The sequence below is a fragment of the Molossus molossus genome, unplaced genomic scaffold, assembly GCF_014108415.1.
Source record: "Molossus molossus isolate mMolMol1 unplaced genomic scaffold, mMolMol1.p scaffold_m16_p_13, whole genome shotgun sequence".
NCBI lineage: Eukaryota > Metazoa > Chordata > Mammalia > Chiroptera > Molossidae > Molossus > Molossus molossus.
The window spans coordinates 43,087,283-43,103,108 of NW_023425348.1; the positions used below are offsets into that span (position 1 = coordinate 43,087,283).

Here is a 15,826-nt window from a genome sequence, read left to right on the forward strand (position 1 = left end):
AATTCCTGGTCAGGGCACATAACCAGGTTGTGGGTTCAATCCCCAGCCAGGGCATGTGTGGGAGGCAACTGGTGCAAGAGGCAACCAATTGATGTTTCTCACAAGGATGTTGCTTTCTCCCTTCCTCTCTCTAAAATCAATTTTAAAAATAATAGATAATAATAGTCAACTTATAATTTAAAAATCAAAAGCAAATTATGACAATGGGGAAAGAACAGTCTTTCAACAAAGGATGCAGGGACAACTGGATATCTACATGCAAAAAAGTAAAGTGGGACACTTATGTCACACCATATAGAAAAACAAACTTAAAATAGATCAAAGACCTATATATAACAGCTAAAGCTATAAAACCCTTAGAAGAAAACACAGGGATAAATCTTCATGATTTTGGGTTTAGCAATGATCTCTTAGCACAAGCAACCAAAAGAAAAATAGAGAAATTGGACTTCATCAAAATTTAAAACTTTTGTACAAAAAAGGACACTATTAAGAAAGTGAAAAGACGATCCACAGAATGGCAGAAAATATTTGCAAATAATATATCCAATAAAGGTCTAGTATTCAGAATATATAAAGAACTCTTACCACTCAGCAACAAAGAGGCAAGCAACCCAAATAAAAAATAGGCAAAGAACTTGAATAGACATTTCTCCAGATATGCACAGGGTTAAAGAACACATAAAAAGATGCTCATCATTATTAGTCAATAAGGAAATGCAAATCAAAACCACAGTGACATATCACTTAACAATCACAAGGGTAGATATACTTTAAAAACATTTTTGTAGGCAAAATAATTGTTGATGAAAATCTAGAGAAGTTGGAACCCCCACTTCATACATTACTAGAGGGAATGCAGAATTGTATAATCACTGTGGAAAAGAGTTTGGTGGTTCCTCAATAAATTAAACAGAATTACTATAGGATCCAGCAATTCCACTCATAGGTATGTACATGAGAGGTTAAAAATAAGTGTTCAAACAAAAGTTGTACATACATGTTTACAGCAGCACTATTCACAATAATCATAATGAGGAAACACAAATGTCCATCAATGGAGTAATGAATAATCAAAATGTAGTATATCAATACAATGAAATATTGTTTCGCTTTAAAAAGGAATGAAGTACTGATACCTGCTACGATATGGATGAATCTTGAAAACATTATGCTAAGTGAAAGAAGTCAAACACAGAAGACTACATATTGCATAATTCCATTCATATGAAACTTCCATAATAGGCAAATCCACAGAGATAGAAAGTTGATTAGTAGTGTCCAGGGACCATGAGTAGAAAGAGAAGGGGAATGACTGCTTACTGGATACATGGTTTCTTCTTGGAGTGAAAACATTGTTCTGGAAATAGATAGTGGTGATGGTTGCACAACACTGTGAATGTAATAAGTGCCACTGAAATGTATACTTTAAAATGGTTAAAATGGAGACTTCCGGTCAAGATGGCGGCGTAGGTAAACGCGGTATCGCGTCCTCCCACAACCACATCCAAGTTACAACTAAACTACAGAACAACCATCATTCAAAACCACCTGAAATTGAGCTGAATGGAAGTCCTACGACTACGGAATTAAAGCAGCAGCCCCGTCGAGACTGGTAGGAGGGACAGAGGCAGACGGGCTGGTCCCACACCCACGTGTGGCGGATAAAAATCAGGAGGATACCTCGGCTGGGAAGGTCCTCCCTGAGGACTGAGGGGTCCCCGTCCCACACCAGATGCCCCGCTCAGGGTTCCAGTGCCAGGAAGAGAAGTCCCCATAACTTCTGGCTGGAAAAACTAGCGGGAACTGAGGCTCAGGGAGGCTGAAGCGGCTGGAGCCCCAGACAGCTCCCTAAAGGGCCCGCGCACGGACTTATCGGACTCTCTCCCTCTAAGCTTGGAGGGGAGGCAGCTCGAGGGGCACCAGAGACATACAGGGAAGAACTGAGCTGTTTGGCACTGGAGCGAGGGCTGGAGAGGGGGCTTTCTCCAGGACAGACATGCTGTCAGAGGCCTTTGTTCCTTTGGTGAGCCCTTCCCTGGGGCGGCAGACAACTACCATATCTGGGACTCCAGCAACCTGGCTCACACTGGCAACCCCACCCTGGTGATTCCCTGAGGCCCCACTCCACCCAACTTTCAGGTCCACCCAAGCTCTTGCCAGTTGCTTAACCATAGGATTGGCTTGTCTTGGATCCTGCTTCAGGTTTTCCTAAATTCTTTCAAACAAGCAGCATCTGGTCTCAGATAGCCCCATACCTCTCGTTAAGTAGTACACAGAAACAAACACAGAGAGGCAGCCAAAATGAGGAGACAAAGAAACAGGTCTCAAATGAAAGAACAGAACAAAACCCCAGGAAAAGATCTAAGCGAAATGGAGATAAGCAACCTAACAGATGCTGAGTTCAAAATACTGCTTATAAGGATGCTCAGTGAACTAAGTGAGGGCCTCAAGAGCATAAAAAAGGACCAGTCAGAAATGATGGATGCACAGTAAGAAATGAAGGAGGCATTAACTGAAATAAAGAATAATTTACACAGATTCAATAGTAGAGTACGTAAATCCAAGAAGCAAACCATCGATTTGGAATATTAGGAAGCAAAAAATGCCCAAATCAGAACAGCAAAAAGAAAAAAGAATCCAAAAACATGAGGATAGTGTAAGGAGCCTCTGGGACAACTTCAAGCATGCCAACATTTGCATCTTGGGGGTGCCAGAAGGAGAAGAGAGAGGACAAAAAAATTAAAAACCTGTTTGAAACAATAATGGCAGAAAACTTTCCTAACTTGATGAACGAAACATACATACAAGTCCAGGAAGTACAGAGAGTCCCAAACAAAATGAACCCCAAGAGGCCCACACCAAGACACATCATCATCAAAATGCAAAAGGTTCAAGACAAAGAGAGAATCTTTTTTTTTTATGAAATTTTATTTATTTTTTTGTTACAGATATTTTACCTTTTTACCCCATTGGCACCCCCCTCCCCACCCACCCCCTGAATCTTAAAAGCAGCAAGAGAAAGGCAGCTAGTTACCTACAAGGGAGTTCCCATAAGGCTGTCAGCTGATTTCTCAAAAGAAACTTTGCAGGCCAGAAGGGAGTGGCAAGAAATATTCAGAGTGATGAGAAGCAAGAACCTACAACCAAGATTACTCTATCCTGCAAAGCTGTCATTTAGAATCAATGACCATATAAAGAGTTTCCCAGACAAGAAAAAGTTAAAGGAGTTCATCACCACCAAACCGTTATTATATGAAACAATGAAGGTTCTTTTAGAAGAAAAAGATAAAATATATGAACAAACAAAATGGCAATGAATACATATCTATCAACAATGGAATTTACAAACAAAATGAACAGGCAGAACAGAAACATTCTCATAGATGCAGAGAACATTTTGTTGGTTGCCAGATGGGAGGGGGGTTGGGGGAATGGGTGAAAAAGGTGAAGGGATTAAGAAGTACAAATTCATGGCTAGACTGACAAACCTCAAAGGGAAAGGGGTTGGGGGGTGGGAAGAAATAAACCAAAGAACTTATATGCATAACCAATGGACAGAGACAACAGCGTGGGAAAAGGCGGGAGTGGGGAGGAGGGGGTCAATGGGGGAAAATGAGGAACATCTGTAATACATTCAACAATAAAGATTTAAATAAATACATAAATACATAAATAAATAAATAAATAAATAAATAAATAAATAAATAAATAAAATGGTTAAAATGGTCAATTTTATGTGAATTTTTCTGCAATAAAAAAAGCAGTTGCCATAAAAGTGTATTCTTTTTCACACATCTATCAGACATGTATTGAGCAGTTCCTGGCAAGTTTATCCTGGATGCAGGGAATACACAATTATCAGATACCATCTGGCTTTTGAGGAGTTCATGGGTTGGGAGGGGAGGGAAAACATTTTGCAAATAAGTTCAGTTAAGTGTTAGTTTCCTTAAATGTGCATTGAACACAGGGTTAGTTGCTTTACAGAGGAGTGGGGGATGAATAACGGCAATGGTAAGGCTGAGTCTTGAGTGATGAGTAGGAGTTTGCCTGGTGGATGACAGCAGGAAGATTTCAGGCATAAGGTGTGACCTGAACCAGCTCAAAAAGCTGATGTCAAAAAGCTTCTGGCTTTCAGCAAACCCCAAACCACATACCACGTGTGCAGCAGTGTAGAAGATGGACTTCAGGACAATGAGGTGACAAGTGGATGACCACCCACCCTTGTCTGGTTGCAGTAAGTGACACTAAGAAATGTTAGGGTAATGTCATGGATGTGAGGCTCAAAGAAAGTATAACTCCAAGACTGGGCCACTTGGTGGGTGGTGGATATTGCTGATCCCTAAGGCGGGCCTACAGGACATTCTATTCTCGGGGGACATCAAACTACAATGAACACCTCCCTTTCTTATGGCTACTATTTTTAATATATATACTTTTTTTTGCATTTGAAACCTACTTCCCTTTTCCTTGGGCTTCCTCTGTTTTCCTGTTTGAAGTATGTTACTATGGAAATGTCATGGCACAATAAAGTGGCATTTACAAGTGAGGTGTAAAGAATTTTCAGAACATCTAGAAACACGAGTCCGGGGTTTAGGAATATAAGCCCTAATGATGTGATAGTGTTCATGGCTTCAGACATTGTGTTATAAATATAAACACATCCGGAAACTTTAGACAGCATAGAGGAGATAGTTGAGAACTTTATTAGGATTTATGTGCCCAGCTTTTTAAAATGTATATGAGAAATATTAAAAACACAAAACATAACACACTACTTGGGAAGAACATCTGGAAAAAATGAACGACAGAATGCCAACATTTACTTATGAGTACACACCTCTGGAAGAAGGACCAGGGGGCCTGGACACTCCATGGAAACTTGGAAAAACCTTTGTAGCACCTTCTGTGCCATAAATGTGTTCCCTAAAAATTGCATGTAAATCAACTGTTGGTAAATTATATTTATCAAATGTAAGGGTGACTGCTATTTTAAAGATATCTTAAGAATGTACAGTTTAGTAGAGGAAATTATTACCAATGGAGTAACGGAAAAAATTCACTGAACTGAGTGAAATTCAAGGTCCTTCATTATTATCCTGGCTCTGCCACCAACTGGATGTGTGATTCAAGAAAAGTCACTTAACTTCCCTGGGCCAATTTCCTCATCTAATCTGGGTTGTAATTCTGAATTTTCACTTATTAGTTTCTTAAAGCAAGGTACAGGGGTACTGGCCCACGGCCTAATGTCCGGTTTCTTCTTGGAGGTAAAACCGCACACTGAATGCTTGTGGACAGAGCTCAGGTTCCTTTTACATTATAGGAGCTCAGGTTGGTACAGCCGGAAGGTCAGTTATCATTGTTCTGTGTGTTATGCATCTTTATTACCCACTTTCTCATTCCTACAATTACCCTAAGTGTGATCATTCCAATTTTTGTTCCAAATTCTTTACAAAAGCTTGTTCTTTAGAGCTTGTCCTCTGGAGAAAATTGACAGTCCAAGGTAGAAGCCCATTCTCAATGGTCTTTCCATCTCTGGTCCTGTTCCTATCCCACAAGACTGGGCACTGCCAAGGGCAAGGGCAGTACCCTCTGTGCCTAGCACAGGCCCAGGCCCAAAGAAGGAATTCAGAAAATGACTGTTCAGTGGATGCTTCTGAAGGGGGAAGCTGAGGCAGAGATGGGTCTGGTGAAATACCTGAACCCAAGGGGTGAACTGTTGGCAGCTGCTTTAAACATTTCTGAACTTTCCAAATTTTCTACAATGGGCAGAAATATAAACATACCACAGGCATTAAACTCTCCTTTTCCTGGCTTTTTGTCAATGCCCTGGTCTCTCATAAATAATGCAAACTTTGCCCAGTTCTCCAATGTTTGGAACAGGACATAGGGCACACATCTTTTCTTTAAGAGAAACCGCAATTACAGTTTCCTATTCTGTTTTGCTTAAACAGCAATGACACTATGCATTTGTCTTTGTGGACTTAACACCTGCCATCTAGCCTCAGGCAAGGACCCCTGCCAACTGGCTTTGGAAAAGTCCATTTACCAAGTGTTTAGGCGCCACCTTGATTAATCTGCCATACAGGAAGTACAAAGCACACTGTAAGAATTCTTTTGTCTTAAGCAAAAACAGGTTTAGGCCTTATTAACTGGCAAGAGATAGAAGGCAATGGGCCAGGCTTTTTGCCAATTTACCACCATCTTGTAGAATAATTCAGCTGTTGGGAAGACTAAAGAAGCAAAGGAAATTGCTATCTATCGAGTGCTTACTACATGCCAGATCTTGTTCTGGGCCCCTTATATGTAAGCCTCACATCTAATAATCACTACCTAAATAATATATTTTTACTCATTTATCTTATTTTTTTGTCTTGTTTGCTACATCCTCAGTGCCTAGAACAGTGTCAGATACATATAAGCAATAAATACTTGTTGAATGAGCAAACTGAACAACTCCAGGAGACAGGTTTTATTATTCTCCTTTTAGGGATGAGTAAGTGAAAGTGTTCTAAGGGTGCAAATGAACTGCCCAAAGTCACATGCCTTGTTCTGGAGCAGAACTAAAATCCAAGTCTCTTTTGTTCTTTCTATGACCAAAGACTTCATTACACTTAGACTTAGATCTTGAACTCTTTCAGTTTGACAAATCTATAACCTACATGCTATAAAACCTTGTGTATTCATTTGAAAGTCTGAAATTTCACCAAGGAGATATATTTTACACTTTAATAATAAATATTTTGCTAAAGCAACAATGGATACATTTCCCCAGCATAACAACAATTTAATCTATGAACAGGTATTATCTATGTCATTTCTCACTTTAAGATCCCTTAACATGATTACTCTTTAGACATAAATAAAAAGCACAGTAATTCTTGACACCAACAAAATAACATTTGCAAGCCTTAGAGTTTTGTACATTACAGCATTCTATGCGTGTGGTATTCTTACTGTGGAAAAGCAAACATTCCGGTGTGCAATCATGTTGCCTGAGTGTTCTAGTATGGGAGGAGGTAGACTTGGCACATTGAAAGACATGCCTATCCCAAAGAAATTATATGGAAGGCTCAAGGATTCTTTAGTGAGTCAGCTGCAACAAAGTCACATCTCGAGAATATTCACTTTGTATGAGATAATGTATGAATGAAATCCAAACAAGGTTAATTAGCCCAGGAGAGTATTTCATATCCTTCTCCATTTGTCAGAATATACTTGATTGCTACATGTTCCTTTACCTACCTAGGACTACACAACAGGAGCATGCCACTTGGGGTGTCTTCTCATACCACTTTGGTTTTCTGCAGGGATTCTGGTCATATCCCCTTCTCCTCTGGGGCAGGCCCTTTCCCTTCTGGACCACTCTGGCTATGAACACAGTTTCATAAAGCCTCTTTGTCGACTCAGCCAGTTAATTATTCATGGCCCAAACTAGCGGTTTGGCTTTACTCTCCGTTGCCAACTTTTGGTGCTATTGTTTTATTGTGATAATAAAAGTAATAATACTTTGGAAATCCTTTTTAAAAGATAACAAACAGAAAATTTTAGAAAAATATTCATACTCCAACAACTCCAATTTTAAAAACATTTTTGGACTTATATATACAATTTTGTGTATCACGCTCATCATTTAACACTATAAACATTTTGCCATGCAGTGTTACCTCTTCATAAATGTCAGTTATAATGACCACATAATAGTCTATTGTAGAGTCACACCATAATTTATTCAACCAATTTTCTACTGTTGGACTTCTGGATTGTTAACCATAAATTCCACCCACATTTTGGACTATTTCTTTAGGACAGATTCCCAGAATTGGAATTAGAGGATCAGAAGATATAAACATTTTTAAAGCTCCTAAATGATACTGCCAAATTGCATTTCAGAAAGCTGTTGCCAATTTACACTTCCAACATTGCCAGCGTGTTTTTCTACCAACACAGATCTGTCTAAAGGATAATAAAATTTAAGTGGAACATACAGAGGCCTGTGGCAAAGGTCATACCTATTTCCAGGTATGCAATTAACAATGAGTTAGTGTGAGCTCATGGAACAAGTTTCGAAGAAGTGGAGTAATATAATTAGATTTCAGACTGTCAGACCTAAGGACTGTGTCCGTTTTGTACATTGCTGTACCCCTGCACACAGGACAGCACCTGGCACATACAACCACCCAATAAAAATTTGTTGAATTAACACAGATTCTTCTTTCAGATGCAGTTTTTCAGCAGCTATAGGATTTAGTCATTCCTGGATTCAAGGTAAACATGACTAGCTGGATTACCCTTGCAAAAGTCTGTTTAATCCTGAGGTTCTATTTCAACTTTGGAGAACCAGTTTAAATGAAGGTGACACAATACAGCTCTCTTTGGGGGAAAAACAAGTAAGCATGTCTAAAAGGACATACCTTGACACCAGCTGCAAATAAGTATAATTCGTTATAAGCATGCAAAATATATAATTCAGTGAGTTTTGTCACCTCCATAGGAGTCACTTTCATAGGTGACTAACTTATTCAAATGCTGTCCAAGGTAAAGGCTATTTTGGAACCACCTTCAGTTCATTCTATTATTGCTGGTTGTAATGTGGTACCATTTGCAATACTGACAAAATTGTTTTTGAGATATTACAAGGGCATATATAGGTAGTAGTTTGTATAATACCATTTTTAGTTAAAAAGAGCACAAAACTCATTTTGTGAACCAGAATAAGGAATAGTCAATCATTCAGCTCTAGTTCACACTCCCTGCACCACAAAGATTCCCTTCAATATTCCACGATTTCTACATAGTAAATTGTCAGACACCGCCAGGTCAGTTTGGCATTAACAAGAATATTAATGGAAAAGAATCAATCATCTGTCATTTTATATATACACCTACTAGACTAAGAGTCGGCAAGCTATGGTCCATGGGCCAAATCTGGCCCATCATCTGTTTTTCTACAGTGTGCGAGCTAAGGAGTATAACAATGATTTTTTACCTTTTTAAATGGTTGAAAAAATTGAAGTAATATTTTGTGATGTGAAAATTACATGAAACTCAAATTTCAGCATCCATAAATAAAGTATTTTTTAGGACACAGACTTACTCATCTATTTCCTTATTAGCTGTCTGCTTTTGCAATAAAATGTTGAGTGGTTACATCAGAGACTGCATGGGCCACAAATCCTAAAACATTTCCTTTATGACCCCTTCACTAGACCCAAGTGGGTCCTTGAGGTATTCGTTTCCCACTACAGATTTTTTGTTTCTGAATATCAATACTGGGAGAAGGGTGATGCAGCTGGGACAGCATTTGCAAGGATCTAATAAGGCGGAGAGGAGAGATGATAAATACACCAGAGTTGCCTCAGATAGGTTGTAAAGCCTGTAAAATCTGAGAGGTCTGATCCAACTAAGAAGCAGTAGAACACAGGTTTCCATATATAGTTCCAGCAGCAAAGGAAGCTCTTACTAATTGAGCCACATGAGACCCTGGTGAGATGCAATCCCAAGACCAGTGAGACTTGCTGGCAATGATGTCCACAAATAGCAGGCTGGTTGAACAGCTGTCACTGTGACCCAGTGAGTCACTTCCCCAATAGTACCACACTTCTTTACTAGCTGTCTTCAAAACATTTAACATCCAGATTTATCTGGGCATCTCCAATGGTAAATGTGAATTCTGACTAAGAAATGGATCTGAACAGAGGGCTCTGGAAAGCAGGTCCAAGTATACATTCTTCCCAAACAATCACATTTCAATGAGGATTCAAAGCCAAAGGCAGAATTCAGAAGCCTGCAGAACTATCCATATGTTTTTCAAAATCAAAGACAGGTGGACTAAGGTCGGGTGTGGTAATGGATGGAGAAATTGGATAAAATTAATGAGGGGCCCTGGCCGGTTTGGTTCAGTGGTTAGAGCGTCGGCCTGTGGACCAAAGAGTTGTAGGGTCGATTCTGGTCAAGGGCACATACCTCGGTTGCGTTTCGACCCCAGCCCTCATTGGGGTCATGCGGGAGGCAGTGATTTGATGTGTCCTTTTCACGTCTCTCTCTTTCCCCCTCTCTCTCCCTCCTACTCTATCTGAACAAAAGTGGAAAAAATGTCCTCGGGTGAGGATAAAAAAAAAAAGTTAATGATGGGATGATCTGCTCTGGAAAGTGTCTATTCCTCCTGGACTTCCAGCTGTGGCATATAATATTCCATGTGGATTCTGAACCAGAATGGGGATGGTGAGGGAGATCAGCCTGAAATCCAGAGATTCATTAACTGGTTGTTTTAAACTCGAGAATTATGGCCAAGGCTTGCAGAAAGCCAGCTCTCTTTCTGACATCCTAGAGAGAGAGGCTTTGCTTCCTATGGTTAGGTGGAACTTCACCTGCCGGGGAAAATACAGTTGCTGGGAGAATGGGATTTGATGTTTTATCTGTGAAAAACTTTCATGATTCCTGAGTACCAGAGGTAACCAAACTGCATCCTTAAGAAAATGGTAACACTGTTCGCTGCTGGGGAGTGGAACCCCAGGTGGCTGAAGGTGAGAAAGGAAGCTTTTTTTTCACTTTTTCCGTATGCCCCTTGTCAAAAACAAAAACAAGAACACACTCCCCCCATATTGCCCAACCCACTTCCTAAGAATAAAAAGGCAACCTGGCCCCAGAGCTGGAATAGAGAATTTCCTCACTGAGGACTATAGGGCTTAAGTAGGAGCTGGAAGGGGGAAACAAAAATCGGAAGAGTGGAGTTAGTTGTGCGTTGAGTGAAAAACCATGACCAAAAGGGCAATTCAAAATTAACACATTAAAGTGACCAAAACCAGCTCCTGGAAGGAGGTATGGTCCAGAACCAGAAAACAAAGCACAAGGAAAACAGAAAAGCAAGAGCAAACTGGTGGAGAATAAACTCGAAGATATTTGAGAAAAGCCAAGGACAAGAGCCTGGGCATTATAATGGGTGGATCCATGAGACTACAGGTTCAGGAGCTCGAGTCCTGGGCAGCAAGGTGCAGGCCAGGGCAAAATTCGCATCAGCACCTGGGAATACTCCTAGACCATTCTCTAGTGATTCTGAACAGCCAATTGTGATTTGCTCTGCATGAGTGTTCAGGCAGTAATTTTACTTCCCCCAAATCTGAGGTACATCAGGGTTATCATCTCATTGAATATTTTCTGGAAAACGCTGCAAATGGGCATTGGGTTCAAGTAGTCATTTGACCTGACTTCTACTCAGGACAGGATCTAAGGTAATAAATTAAGTTGTTTTTATTATAGCTACTTGGAACAATTTGAGTTCTCAGTCCTGATTACCTGTTTCCGGTGCTGTGTCCAAACCCTGTATGGGCCAACATTGCTCCTGGCACCCTACACTCCAGCATGGTCTTGACCCAGCACCTTTGGAAAGGTCATTCCAGCCCTATGCACAGGATGGGAATAAGTCCTGAAATAAGTTCTCTCAGGACCTCTGTGTTATAATAGGTTGAAGATAATGCCTGTAGGTGCTCTTGTAGGATCCTGGCCCTTGCTGAGGAGCACACAATTCTGCAACAACTATCAAAGATTAGTATGAGGTTCATTAACCAATGGCACCTCAATAAATTCAATAAAAAAATTTTAAAAGTATGTTCAGTCACACAGTTACAATAGACAGCCACAGGGGATTTGTTCCAGAGCGTAGTGCAGAGTGCTTGTGGGGAACCCAAGGTCTTATCTGACACAGGAAGATGTAACAGTCCTGAAATAGAATGTTTAGAAATTGCTATGTAGGTTGAAGTCTATAAGCTGTTGCTTGGTTTGAGTTTCAGCTTTTTTTTTTCTTTATTGATTTTTAGAGAGAAATAGAAACATCGATGAGAGAGAACATTGACTGGCTGCCTCCAGCATGCCCTCACTGGGGATTTGGCCCACAACCCGGGCATGTGCTCTGACCGGGAATCAAACTGGCGACCTCTTGATGCATAGGTCGACGCTCAACCACTGAGCCACACCTGTCGGGCTTGGTTTGAGTTTTATTGCACAATATATTTTATTTGTGGGATAAGGTCTAGGTTTCAGAGTGCTTCAAACTGAGAGGTATTAATAGGGAACTTGTAATTCTTTGATGGAGATACAGTGAAAGAACAGAACTAAAAATAACTGTCAAATTAATAAGCGTTGCGCCTCTACTATCAAGCAATATTGTTTACTAACTTACTAGTTAAGTAATAGGAGCTGTTATATGTAAAAACCCTTGGTTAAAACACAGACAGTGGCCAATCCTGTGAAATGCTGTTAATAAGCACCCACTCCCTGCACCTTCACCAGGCATTCTGAGATGTTTCGTCTATGTGGCATTACTTGGAACCCACTTGGGGAAAGTTCCATTCCATAAATCCTGGCAGACAGGCAGGAAGACATACAGGAGTTTGAACTTGTATAGATCGCTTTAGGGGATGGGGGTTGATGGAAAATTTTGATAATCAAGTAAGTGGGTTATTATAAGTCTATCCACAATTTATAAACAACTGGCAGAGTTGAGGGCAGAGAGGAAACAATCCCAAACTGCTCATTCTCTGCAACACCATTATCTTCTTCTTTGGACTTTGTTATTTCAGCCAAAAGTGCCATCATTTTCTTACTAATGCAGCTTCAAGGCCTCATGTGGTTCCATCTGCCTGGGAAGCTTTCCCTAATTTCCTAGGCCCTTGTCTCATCTTCCCTTATTGATCCAGCTCAGGAACCACCTCATCCATGAAGTCCACCCAGCCCTTGGTGATTGTTTCCTAACTTCACAGTCAGTGCTCAGCAGTGTTCTAAAAACTGCAGGTGCTCAAAAGCACTTGACAATGTTGGAAATCGTTACTAAAATCAGGCTGCTGTATGGAAATCAGCGTGCAGGCAGGAGACTCTGTTAACGCAGGGTCTAGTCACCTGATCTTCTTCCCCACACAGCACAGCCTGGGTCTGAGTCCCCTGGTTTATATTTTCAGGGACCAACCAGATCCTTCTTTTCTTTTTTATCCTCACCAGAGGATATTTTTCCACTTTTTGTACAGATAGAGTGGGAGGGAGAGAGAGGAAGGGAGAGAGAGAGAGAGAAACATTGACGTGAAGGGACACATCGAGTGGCTGCCACCCGCACGACCAACCAGGGCCGGGGACAAACTGCAACCGAAGTACGTGCCCTTAGCGGAAACCGTACCCGGGTCTCTCCGGACCGCAGGCCGACGCTCTAACCGCTGAGCCAAACTGGCCAGGGCTAGATCCTTCTTTTCTAGCAGAGAAAATAACCAAATGAGTGGAGAGGGGTGGGGGTGCAAAGCACAGGACTAGAATGAAACAAATCCAGCTCTTTTGTGAGGGGTAGATCTGTGAGCTCAGTATGGGTTAGCCAACCAATTCAGAGGGCATCACAATAAATCATTTGGGCTCAACTAACCCATAGCATTGCTCACTATGTCGGCATGCCACTGCCTTCTGCACCATACCTCTGGCCCTGACTGTGAAACAGGCTGGAACTGGAGGCCTTCTCTTAGGGTCTCCCCAGAAGAGTTTGCCTCCCTGGGCACAGAGATATAAACTACAGAGCCTGTTCCCATCTCTCACTGGTATGATCCCAAGGTAGAATGTTGAGAACATAGGAACAGGACAGCCACAATAATCTAAGGCCTGGGCAGTGAAGAGAGCTAAACTTGTGTCAACATAAGAAACATTCAAACCTGTGAAGAATTTTTGTGAGTTTATTTGAGCCAAACTGTCGACAATTGTCGGAAAGCAAAATCTCAACGGATTGAGATAATGCTCCAGAGAATGGCAGTTTTGCACCTTATTTTATATATTACAATCAGAAGAGGAGACGTAAGTGGGTTACATGAAATGTACTGGTGATAGATTAGAGGCAGGGAAAGAAAAGCAGGGAAACCTTTGGGATTGGATAAAAATTGAAATGACAGACACATACTTCTTTTACATAGGTGGGTATAGGATAGTTAACAGTCAACAATTAACTTAATAACAATGAGGGGATTTGTGGTCTCTACAGAGCGGTGCATGTGCTTTGAGGAGTCCAGAAAGAGGAAAACTACTTTGACATTCCAAAGGTATGTTATTGTAGATGCAAAAAAAACAATATACAGGTTCAGCTAAAGACTGACCTCTGTCAGGGAAGATGCCGGCCTAGGACATGACTACCCACCATATACTGCTTTTAGTTTAAAAGTTTTAATCTCAGACCATCGGTTGTGGTTATTTTAGGTCTCTGACTTTGTAAGGCTGCCATGCAGGCCTCCCCTGAGCTTGTCAGATTTAGTATGTGGCCCCTTTTTGTCTATACTTGTTAAGCAAGAGAAATCAAGATCAAACAAGAACCAGAAGTTAACAGCCAAAGGGTTCTTCAAAGTTGTGGAGAACAGCAAGGAAGATGGCCCAACAGTCCAGCAGAGTAACTAGGAGAGCCATGACCTGTATGGATGGGTGGTAGAGAAGACTAAAAATAGATGAGCAGTAAATGAAGGTGCCTAATAGTGAGGCAGCATTCTAGTTCAGGTTCTGATACCTCACAGTCCTTTCACCATGGTGTGAACCAATCCTGAGCTGCCCTGGTGGGAAGGCTTGTTGAAGATGAGGCCTGCAGAAGCTGGCTGGCAGGATAGTGGATTCTGGGATGAGATACAGGCAGAGGCATTTCCTCACCAGCTTCACACTGGAGATGACTCCATGTTTCAGAACTTGTTACCTTTTTCTTCACACACAAGCTATTTTTTCTAGTTTCTTTGGAAATATCAGAAAGAAAGTCAAGTTTTTGAGGTTTAGGGTCATCCTTCAAAATACCTGATATAATGGTGGCAGAAACTTTTCTCATGTTCAAGTTTTCTTTCAGAATGAGTCTAACAGTTTCTTTATTTAAATTTAACTCTTCAGCCATCATCCTCACTGTTAACTGCCTGTTTGAACAAACCAAATCCTTGACCTTCTGGATATTTTCATCTGTCCGGTGGGTAACTGGACGGCCACTTCGGGCATCATCTCGAACATCTTCCCGTCCTTCTTTAAACCTTTTGTGCCAGTCAAAAACTCTGGCCCTCGACATGACTTCATTCCCATAAGCTTCTTTTAAAAGGTGGTGGGTCTCACTTGCAGACTTGTTCAATTTCACGCAAAATTTTATACTAATCCTTTGTTCTAGATAGCGGTCACTCATTTTGGCACTTAAACAACACAGGAACGTTAACAGGACACGATTGTGAGGCTAAGACAAAGGGACCAATCTCTATACGTCTACAAGTGAAATCAGGTTGTTAGCTATTCTTGATCCTCCGGAAGACTCACCAGGAACGAGTAATTGCTTTTCTGAGTTTTCACTCCTCAGCTTTCAGTCGATGCTGGGGAAGCCCGTTCTGAGAAGCTAACGGGGCCAAAGATTAGCTGTAAAGCTGGGGAAAATGAAACCTCCTACAACCCACGTCTGCGTGCAACTCATGCACACAGATCTGCCGGGAGTGTACAAATCAGTCACCAAAGTCGTCCCGATTCTGCGACCCTTAAAAGTCTATGGCGATTTCTGCAACAGAGGCCTAAGTGGTGGCATCTTAAGCAAGCAAGCAGAGATGCCCCACTGATGTAACGTGCAAGCTCGCCTCAGATCTGCAGAATTCCGCGGACGCCAGACCTACCGTAGAAGCCCTGTCCTTACCACCTCTAGAGTCTCCGGAGATAAGCCCGCATGCGCAATTCCCTTCCTTCGCCGGGTAGGCCTGCGCAAGCGCATTGCGGCAGCCCCACCAGGCCCCGCCTCCACCTCGCCACACCCGGGCAGGCGCGCTTCCTTGCGCGTGCCCGCCTACGGAGAAGTCGGCGGAAAGGA

General features: G+C 41.5%; 1 protein-coding gene across 1 annotated transcript; it reads right to left on the reverse strand.

The window, feature by feature from the left end:
• Window positions 1-14,284: 14,284 nt before the first annotated feature.
• GVQW3 (GVQW motif containing 3) lies at window positions 14,285-15,669 on the reverse strand. Its single transcript, XM_036258248.1, has one exon. The coding sequence runs from the start codon at window positions 15,161-15,163 to the stop codon at window positions 14,531-14,533; it is 633 nt and encodes a 210-aa protein (XP_036114141.1). The 5' UTR covers window positions 15,164-15,669; the 3' UTR covers window positions 14,285-14,530.
• Window positions 15,670-15,826: the final 157 nt, after the last annotated feature.

Excerpts from the sequence above, each read along its gene's own strand:
- GVQW3 (XM_036258248.1), bottom strand. The coding sequence starts at position 15,163 with ATGAGTGACCGCTATCTAGAACAAAGGATTAGTATAAAATTTTGCGTG.